Source organism: Fukomys damarensis, unplaced genomic scaffold, assembly GCF_012274545.1.
Source record: "Fukomys damarensis isolate Sample0158 unplaced genomic scaffold, DMR_v1.0_HiC HiC_scaffold_10, whole genome shotgun sequence".
NCBI classification, from domain to species: domain Eukaryota; kingdom Metazoa; phylum Chordata; class Mammalia; order Rodentia; family Bathyergidae; genus Fukomys; species Fukomys damarensis.
This window is the reverse complement of record NW_022900922.1, coordinates 11,728,809-11,739,742: the sequence shown is the minus strand read 5'-3', so window position 1 is coordinate 11,739,742 and position 10,934 is coordinate 11,728,809. Positions and strand designations below refer to the sequence as shown.

The 10,934-nt window shown below is 36.3% G+C and overlaps 1 protein-coding gene across 4 annotated transcripts in view; it reads right to left on the bottom strand.

Annotated features, from left to right (window-relative positions):
• Ero1b (endoplasmic reticulum oxidoreductase 1 beta) overlaps nt 1-4,805 on the bottom strand; it is a 55,103-nt gene extending 50,298 nt beyond the window's left edge. For all 4 annotated transcript variants that reach the window (XM_033761841.1, XM_033761842.1, XM_010621983.3 and 1 more), the window contains exon 1: nt 4,690-4,805. In XM_033761841.1, coding sequence (XP_033617732.1) covers nt 4,690-4,731 — 42 coding nt within the window. In that variant the 5' untranslated portion in view covers nt 4,732-4,805. The remainder of the gene's footprint in view (nt 1-4,689) is intronic.
• Between the last annotated feature and the right edge of the window lie 6,129 nt (nt 4,806-10,934).

The window sequence follows — 10,934 nt, the reverse complement described above, 5'->3', positions numbered from 1 at the left end:
AGGCAAGGCAAGAAATTAAAAGGAGAAGGTGAAAAAGTAAAAAGAGTCAACAAAAGGCCAATAACATGTCAATAATAAGTCAGTACATATCAGTTATAACCAGCAATGTCAATGGCCTCAACTCACCAATCAAGAGAAATAGACTGGCAAAATGGAATAAGAAGCAAAATCCAATAATACGTTGTATACAAGAAACACACCTAGTGCAAAAAGAAGCCCATAGACTGAAAGTGAAAAGGTAGAAAACAATTCTCCATGTGACAGGAGCCCCCCCAAAAAAACGGGTAGCAATCTTATTTGCAGACAAAGTAAATTTCAAACCAAAACAATCTAGTATTATTGATGTAGGACAGTACTGTATCATACCTCTATGAATGTAAAGAGCTATCATTTATCAGAGCTACATTTAATGATATTACTCTAGAATGTTCTCTTTCCAGATGATGATTAAGATGCTAATAAAAAAAATGGTGCCAGGTACCAGAGCAGCAACAGAACTTGGCTATTGTCTGGATATTATTCTTTTCTTTGGTTTTTTTTTTTTAATGGAATGTGCCGAATGTCTATAATTTTGTTCAGATGACTGAAGAACCTGGAAAAGCTGTTGCTGCTATCGATGCAGAACATACTATCACACACACACACATATATATATAAATTGAATTTTGGGAAACTTTAACGGTGCTGCAAACTTTGCAAAAAGTCATCCCAATTTACTGTGTTAACTTGGCATTGTACAGAAATGGACAACCATATTGGTCTAGAAATGTTTATTTTATTATTTTTTTCCATGTGTACAGGGGTAACACATCACACTAAATACATAAGGTCATATCTACGAGGGTTTGATTACAGAAACTAATAACGTATTCTCTAAATAATGAAAAAAGAATAAGATAAGACTATAAGAGCGAGAAGCAATTTAAATATGTTCAGGGACCATTTTCATCTCCAGAATTAAGGATTATTTTGATGTTACATCATTGCCTTTTCTCTTTTACTTTCCTTTTTAGTTTTATTTTAGGATTCCCTATTTTTAATGTTCATAGAGAGATTTCTTTAACTGAAATACCGAATAGTTTCTCTGGTGTGAAAAACTATAATAGTACACAGGATCCTAATGAGACAATTAATAATGTGAAATAGGAAGTAAAGGGCTAAAGGTGTAAGGAAAGTGGGAAGGGTGGGGGAAAGGTAATAAAGGAGAGGAAAAAAATATGAGAAACTGAAAAAATGGAAATAAAGTGTTTGTAAATGGGGAGGGGAGGAGGGAGTGAAGGGAGGGCAGGGACAAGGGGAAAAATGAGAATCAAGACCTATTATGTAAAGGTACAGAATCCCAGTGATGAATGTAACTGTATTTGTATACCTAGATTGTACCAATAACCTCAATAAAAAGGAAAAAAAAATATAAACACTGGTTGTAGCAACCAATTGCCTAGCTGCATAAAGTAGACGGTTGTTTCTGCCTATATGTTCTTGCTTGCTGAATAACAGGTATGCCTGAAATTAACCTCTTCTCTAGCTTTCTGTTTTTGCCACTATTATGCAAAGTGGTTAAATCTTCCTTTTGACATCTTTCACAGGTTGACAGAACTAGATGAGTAGCTCTCGTTCAAATATCCTAGACTCACAGCTGAGGGCATTAAATAAATCAGGGAACCACCCTCCTTTGAAGAGGATATGAGTGTTTTGCTTATATATAGAACAATTTCACGCAGGTGGAACATTTTTAACTACACACATAAAAGATCCTATGTCACACAGAGGTATATTGTTATTTTTGCCTAGCCAGCATGCACTTTTCCTTCTTCTGTAATAGTTCCCTAATTTACTTCTGAGAAACAATAACTCCTTATATTCATGTGAAAGAGACTTTTGTCCCTCTCTCTCTTTTTTTTTTTTTGTACCAGGGATTGAACTCTGTGCAAGGCAGGCCACCAAACCACTGAGCTAAATCCCCGGCCCTGTCCCTCTCTTTTGCTCAAAGATCACATGACCTTAGCTAGAACAACAAAGACTCTAATCTCGTGTATAAAGTGTTATAAAGATAAGGGGATATGGTTAATTTGATACAAAATTTTGCCTTTAAATATCCATTGATGCTCACCCATTTAATTTCACCTACAGTCATACATACCTTGGTACTCATCTGCTTTGAAATTCATCAAATTGGCCCTTGATGCATTTTAACTCACAAGTTGTGTTCCAGTACTCATTACTTATTTGGTACTCAAAACACAAGCTACTATTTTTAGTTGTTGAGTGCCTCACCCTTTTCAGCAAAACAATTTGTTTGGTATTTGTAATTTCTGGTACTTGTCATGCCTCCTGGAATCAATAGTGGACCCTCAAGTTATGACCAGCCTGACATACAAACAATTTGAGTTTATTAGGTTAATGAAAGATTCATCTGCCTACTATGTATAGTGTGTACCCAGGTAAACATCCAGATCTTAGCTGTATTGACTTACATCTAACTTGAGTTACAACCAGCCTTTGGGAACCAATCAAGTTGGTAAGCCTAGGGTGCACTGTACCACTGTGTTCTGAATTATGCTTTCTCAGCTAGTCTTTCAATTTTGTAAACTATTTAATATCTTTTATTCATCAATTGTTTTCTCTGACAACAAAAATGCCCTATGATACCTAAACCATTATTTCATTTGAAAAGTGTGGATAATACTAACAAATTTGGTGTGAAAATAAACAAGAGTCATTCATTGAAATATGAGTGTTTCTACTGGCCAGGACTTGTAGGGATATAGAAATAGAAGATGCAGTCCCAAAATGGGAGAGGGAAAAAGGGAGGGTCATGAGAGTCAGCGGAGATGTGACCTGGACAGCTGTAAAGGTGTGGCTTTAAAGTGGTAAATACTTCCTGCACTGTATTAGAATGAACCATATAAAAGTGTATATTCAATCATTTTCTAAATATAAAAGTAATAATTTTATACAATTCAACCTAATCATAGGAAGAAAACATGACAGGAACTATAAATAGATTGGGATTCAGTGGTGGCAGTAATTTAAATGCAATGTGCATAGATTAAAACAATAGATTACTCTTTGAAATAAATTCTCTGCATTCATAACCAATTTTTTGTATTGTTTTATTTTTGGTTTTTTGAGACAGGTCTTACTACATAGTTCACACTTTAACTCATTATGTAGCGTTAGGTTCGCCTTGAACTCATAGTGATCATCCTGCCTCAGCTTCTGAAATGCTGGGATTATACTCATGCGCCACCATGCCCAGCTATAACCAGTATTTTATAGATATAAGAGAAACAGTCAGCCTTTTTCAGATATTCTTGGTACTGACTGAATCTTTTCTAATTTATTCTCCTGAACAACACAAAAGCACCAAAAGACTGGATTTTTTATCTTCAAAAATATTTGAAGAATTAAGGTAGTCCATCTAGAATAAAAATAAACTCGTGCTGTTTTTAGAATAAACCAAATAAATTATAAGCCAACTGAATCGCAAGAGAAAGAGCAAAAAGAAAAAAGGCGCCAACAGTACCTTTTAAAATATTTTTCAAAGATTTAGAATACCGGTCCTTCTGAATATTGCTAATTGCCATATTTGAACACTGCTGCTGCCTCTACAGTATTATTGGTATTTTGTGTCCGTCTAGAATAGAGTTACTAGACTTAAGACCCGATCCTACAGTGTTACCACAGGTACTACAGAAAGTGTTCTATCCTCAGTCTGATCTGCCAGCCCTCCCAGGGAGCTAAGCAACGAACGTCTGCTATGTCACTTTGCACTGCTAACAATGCTAGTGTACAGCCCAGCTTGAAGCCGGAGTAGGTGAGTCTACCCGGAAGAACCTACATTAAAGGGGGATGACAAAGTCACTCCCTGGTGTTTTCAGTTACTGTAAGTGGAGGACTCTCTGACTTAAATCCCAAACTGAGAGATGGGGAAAAGGACTAGGGATGTACCTCAGTACAAAGGCCCTGGATTCAATCCCTGGTACTAGAAAAATGAAAAACAATACCCATATTTAAACGCTGGAAGTGGGCTCAGAGTCTTAGTGATTAACAAAACTGATTAAGAATCACTGTGAAATAACAAAAGACATGAATAGGGTGTTAGGAGAGTTAAATGGATTTTCAAAGGGATCGTAAAGTCACACCCACAGACTGCTATATAGAAAGATGTGGTTTTTTTTATATAAAATGGAGTACTACTCAGCCACAAAGAATAAGAAATTAGAGATATTTACAGTTAAGTGGATGCACATTGAGGCCATATTCAAGTGAAATTAGTAAGTCACACATCTGTAAAATACCAAATAGTTTATCTAGTGTGAAAAACTATAAGTGTAAATAAGGTACAAAATGTATAATTGATATTGTGTAATAGGAAGAAAAAGTCTAAAAGAGTAGAGGAAATAGGAGGGGAAAAGGGGAAAAAGGGAAAAGAAAAAGATATGTCAAAGGGAAAAACATGGAAACAATGTTTTGGTAAACAGGGAAGGGTGGAGGGGCTGAAGGGAGGGCTGGGGAATGGGGAAAAATAAGAACCAAGGTAAGTCATGTAAAGGTACAAGATCCCAAAGATGAATGTAACTGCACTGTATACCTAAAATGTACCAATAAACTCAATAAAGATACACACACACATAATTTTTTAAAAAGAAATCTCTAGCATCAAGAGAACTAAAATTACAACCTTACCTTGTAATAACGGAAATAATCTCGCTCTTGCAGTTTTTTCATTTTGGGGAAGATCTTATAGTTGTTGAAGTTATCAATGCTGTTGATATCACACAAGCAATCATCCAGAACTCCAGCCACCTAGAATTTATATATATAAAAAACTTAAAACATGTAAATTACTGGTTTCAACCTTAACAAATCTGTACTATTATATAAAAGGATAAATTGTTCATTCAAGTTAGCCAGGTTGTTTATTAAGATTCATAACATTAAAACAGTGACTATGTTGTACTATGGTCACTTATATAAAAAACAATATGAAGATTAGATAATGTTCACTCTGAAAAACTAAACATTCTTGGTTAGTGCTCAAAGACTGAATTCTCTGTCTCCTTCCTAAACACATATAAAAAGTAGTAATGGAATGCTAAAACAACCTCTTCCTAGACTAATGTAGAAGTCAGAGTGTAATAATTTCGATATAGCAACCCATCTTTCTTTTAGACTTCCATTTATGAAACACTTATGTGACAGGCACAGTGCTAAGACCTTTAATATGTCACCTTATTTACTCTTTAGAAGTATCCTATAAATAATATCCCATTTTACATGTAAGGAAATTAAAGTTCAGTGAGCTTAAATTAATTTTCCAAAGTAGAAATGGAACTTATTCCCAAATCCATTAGACTTTAAAATTCATGCTCCTTCGGCCAGGGATGTAGCTCAGCAGCACAGTGCCTGCCTGGCGAGCTTCAGGCCCTGATTTCAATTCATGGTACACTCCTCCCCCCCAAAAAAATCACACTCCGATCCACTAAAGAATCCATTAACCCAAGAGAAATTGTTATTTACAAAGTGAAGTTAGAGTCCAAAATTTTCATAAGACATTCTTTAACTGAACTAAAAACTGTACTCAATGATATGCAGTGATTTGGATGAATCGTCTAGGAATTATCCTGAGTAAAAAAAGCCAACTCCAAATGATTACAAACTATATGGCTCCACTTATACAACATTTTTGAAATAAAAAATTTTAGAAATGGGGAAGAGACTGTTGCCAGAACTTAGGGATGGGAAGTAGAGTGGGGTGCGGATGAAGTGGTATGGTTACAAAAAAGCAATAGGAGGGAAGTCTGTGGTGACAAACCACTCTCTCTTCACTGCTGTGGTGGATACACACAGCTATCCATGAATAAAGCTGTATAGAACAAATACATGAACACAAACAATGTGAGAAAAACTGGGGGACTCTAAATGAGGTCTCCAATCAATGACAATGTCCTGGTTATAACACTAGATTATGGGGCCAGGGATTTAGCTCAGTGGTGCTGCCTCCTGCCTTGCAAGCTCAACGACCTGAGTTCCATCCCCAGTACCAAAAAAACAAAACAAAACTCTGGACTACGTATGTTTACAAGATGTTACCATTAGGATAAATGAACAAAGGGTGCATGATATTTATCTGTATTATTTCTTGTAACTATATGAACTTACAACCATCTCAATTCAATTTTTCAATTAAAAATAAGAATGGAGCACAGTCTGCTGCAGGTTATTCATGTGGTTCACAGGAGGAATACACACAAGCAGTGATCAGGATGGAGAAACCAGCCCTCCAGCTGTTCCTTTTTTCCTCCCTAGACATAAATGTGTCCCTAAACTCCCTACAACATTCTGTTACAGCGATATCATCTTGATATGAAGAATAAGGGACCAAAATGTATAATTGATAATGTGAAATAAGAAGAAAAGGTCCAAAGGAGTAAGGGAAATGGGAGGGGTAGGGGAAAGGAAAGAAGGGAAAGGAAAAAATACAAGAAAAGGAAAAACTGGAAACAAAGTCTTTATAAATAGGGTGGGGTGGAGGTGTTGAAGGGTGGGCAAGGGAATGGGGAAAAATAAGAACCAAAATACATCATGTAAAGGTTCAAGTTCCCAATGACACATGTAATTGTATTGTATACCTAAAATGTACCAATAAAAGAATTTAATAAAAAAAAGATTCCATTACTCTCACTACTTATATAGGATCCCAAATTCTAACTTCCTAAAAGACCATAGAAAAGCAAAATCAGAAATACAAACCAAAATATTCAGTTTTAAAATACTGCTCCTAGTAACTGCTACTTCTTGAATTGTTAACTTTGTCCAGTTTAGGAGGCTGAGGCAGGACTAGTTGAGCCCAGGAGTTAGGGCCAGTTTGGGCAATGTAACAAGACACTATCTCTTAGGCTGAGTGACAGCAGATGGCTGTAATTCCAGCACCCTGAAGGATGACACAAGAAGACTACACGTTTGAGCACAGTCTGTGCAACTTAGTAACTTGGTGAGACTTTGCCTCAAAGTTTGAAAAAAAGGACTAGGGATGTACCTCAGTACAAAGGCCCTGGATTCAATCCCTGGTACTAAAAAAGTGAAAAACAATACCCATATTTAATTTTAATTTTCTTTGTTATGTATCCCTAATATAGAGATTTCCCATATTTATGAAAGTTAATATTAGTGAAATTTAGTATGTGAATTCTTATGTAATGTGCCTCTGTTGCTAACATTTTATTTTGGTATCTATTCATGATTAGTTTTATTGTAGCACATTATTTTTCCTGTTAAAAGTGTAGCATAGGGCTGGGGATTTAGCTCAGTGGTTCTGCCACCTGCCTTGCAAGTGCAAGGTCCAGAGCTCAATCCCTGGTACCAATAAATAAATAAATAAATATAAGCAAACAAACAAACAAAAGTGTAGCATAATATGAAAATATCACAGTCTATGCATTCTGTTGATCTATACAGCAGCCAGAATAATGCCCTCCCCAAAATGTCCATGCCCTAATTTCTGAAATCTTTCAATATATTATTTTACATGGCAAAAGGGTCTTTAAAATTGTAATCAAGTATCTTGAAATGGGAAGACTGTACTGGATTATTCATGTCAAACCAAAGTGGTAAGTTCAGAAAGAAAAATTGTAACATGCTAGAGTTGGCTCTGAAGATGGAAAAGGAAATCACAAGCCAAATAGAAGCCCCCTAGAAACTCGGAGAAAGCAAGGGAATGATTCTAGTGTCTCCAGAAGGAAAGTAATCTTGCTGTCATCTTGACTTTAATTCAGTAAAACCCATTTGTAAACTTTTGCCCCAAAACTACAAGATAATAAGTGTATATTCTTTTTGTCACTAAGTCTGTGGCAATTTTTTATAGCAGCAACAGGAAACTAATACAATCCACAATGAGCCAGGTGTGGTGGCGCACATCTGTAATCCCAGCACATGGGAGGCTGAGGCAGGAGGATCGCTGTGAGTTCGAGACCAGCCTGGGCTACCTAGTGAGTTCCAGGTCAGTCTCAACTACTTAGTGAGACCCTGTCTCAAAAAAATCAAAAACCAAAGCAAAACAAAAAAATGGGTGGAAGTTAATGTTGAACCATATCTTCCCCAATATTTGATATTAATCTATGCTTTAATTTTTGCCAATCTAGTAAGCATGAAAAAAATTTAGGAAATCTGGGCCAGGAATCAGAAACAAAGACCAAATATACCTGTATACTACACCACACTGAGTGAGAGAGGACGATATGGACAGTTTTAAGCAAAGGATGAGAAACCAAGGTTTCTCTTGTATATCACCAGAACTGAGGAATTTTTAGATAAGGGAACTTGTTTGATAAAATGACACTTTAACAGAAACTAAGAAACAAAGATACCGAACCTTATGAATATGTGAGGGCTCTTTATAGAAGAAATATCAAGGACAAAGGGAGATCAAAAGATACGGTGAATATTTAAATTTTAAAAATAACTTATTACATTAAAAGATACATTGCCAAAACTGATGGGATAAGTGTGTTTAAAGCAAGGGGGAGTAATACAGGAGGTATCCATAGCAAAGTCTTTTGCTATAACACATTTTTTAAATTTAAACTTTTTAAAATTACACTTTGTTCAAAGGCCTTAAGGCAAGAACATAGTTGCTCTGTTTGAGGAACAGGAAGGGTGGTTTAGCTGGAGCCTATGTGACGGGGAAAAGATACTGGGAAGAACAGATCTGAGAGAAAAGATGGGAATTTGGTTCCAGATATTCATACTGGGATACTTTTAGCCAAATGAGAGGCTGAAAAAGGTTAAAATATAAAGACCTAGAGCTGAGACTCTTACTCTGGAGACCTAAATATAAGAGTAAGCAGTGTAGTGAAGAAGGAGCAAATAGAGGCTGAGGCAGGAGGATTACTGTGAGTTTGAGACCAGCCTGGGCTACACAGTGAGTTCCACAGCAGTCTGAACTACATTGTCCAAAAAACAAGAAAGAAAGAAAAGAAAGAAAAGAAAGAAGAAAGAAAGAAAGAAAGAAAGAAAGAAAGAAAGAAAGAAAGAAAGAAGGAAGGAAGGAAGGAAGGAAGGAAGGAAGGAAGGAAGGAAGGAAATGAAATGAAGAGCAAATAGTACAAGATTTGAACCCTGAAATTCAAATGAATGGCAGGCAAGGGCAGAAGAACAACAAGCAAAGAAAGTACTAAGAAAGACTGGGCTATCAGACAGGAAGGAAATTAAAAGGGTTATAACCCGGAGGCCAAAATAAGTATTTCAAAGACAATGAGTGTTGAGCCTCATTGGTATGAACAGGAGAACCGAAACAGAAAAAATAAAGATAACCTTTGAGTTTTTCTAGAGAGAGAAAAGAAAATGATGCAGAAGCAGAAATGGGTGAGTCAAGACAGAATTCGAAAACAACAGAATAACTTTTTTTTTAATGTACTGAGATTCTAACCCTGGATATTGTATATGCTAGGCAAGCATTCTACTACTGAACTACACTTCAAGCCCAACAGCACATTTTACGGTGATGATAGCAACACATCAGAGAAGGAAACATTGATCCAGGAGGAAAAGAGAAGATTGCTAGAAGTCTTTGAATAGGAAAGAAGAGTTGGGACTTTATGTAGAGCGACTAGCCTTTGACAAGAACACAAACAATTCATCATGGTTACTAATAGCAACTCAAAAATATGTGGGTAGAGTCTACTTTGTGGATGATGTGGGTTACTCTCGGTAAATTCTGTTCTGATTACTCCAATTCTGTTAGTGAGGATGCAGATGGAAGAAGAGGGGTTCAAGGACAAAAAAAAAGACACAAAATGACTGTTTAACTGAATAATCATTTCTTCAGCTGGGTATAATCTGCTGTTCAGTCCACCACTGTTTCTAAAACTATCATTTTTACATCTTCTTAGCCAGTCTTTAAAATCTTACTCTTTTTCGTATTTTCAATCTCTTCACACATTTTCTTTTAAATTGGTGAGATTAGGGCCAGGGATTTAGCTCAGTGGTTCTGCTGCCTGCCTTGCAAGCCTAAGAATCTGGGTTCGATCCCCAGTACCCAATAAATGAATGAATGAATGAATAAATAAGAGAGATTAAATTACTGGCTCAATGTCTGGTTTTATTTTATTTATTTATTTTTAGGTACTAGGGATCAAACTTAGGGCCTTGCACTTGCAAGGCAGGCGTGGTGTCACTGAACTAAATCCCCAGCCTTTGTTTTTTGTTTTTGGTATTGGGGATCTAACTCAGGACCCTTGAGTTTGCAAGGCAGGCAGCAGAACCACTGAGCTAAATCCCCAGCTGCTGTTTGTTTTTAATACACAGTGGATTTTCAAGTTACAACCATCCTGAGTATGAACAACTTAGACTAATTAGGTTAATGGAAGATCTATAGCATACACCCAGGTAAACAGCCAGATCTGAGCTATATTGATTTACAACTAGCTGGGGTTACAATCAGCCCTCAGGATCCAATCAAATTCTTAAGTCAAGGGTCCACAGTAGTTGCTCAAGTTTTAAGAACACATCCTGATAAACCCACAGTAAATTGAAATTTATTTGAGACACCTAACCACTGTATATCATACCTTAGACACAGTGCACTGCAGAGCACAGTTGTTTATCCTCTGGCTAACTGGCTGAGAGTTTGCAGCTCACACAGCAGGGGCTTAAAGCTCATTGCCACTGCCTAGCATGGAGGGACTATCTGAACTCATGCAAGAAAAGATAAAAATTCAAAAATTGAGGTAAATTTTACACCTGCTTTTGCACCACTGTAAAATTGAAAAAAAAAAACTGCAAAATTTTAAGTGGTCCTATTGTAGGTCAAGGACTAAATCTGATTTGTGGAGCCCTGTTTCCTTAAGTGTTTTGTGAATTTTTTTCTGCTAGTTGTTTATTTTTCTTGGCACTTTGGGAATTCTTTTTTTTTTTTTTTTTTTTTTTTTTTT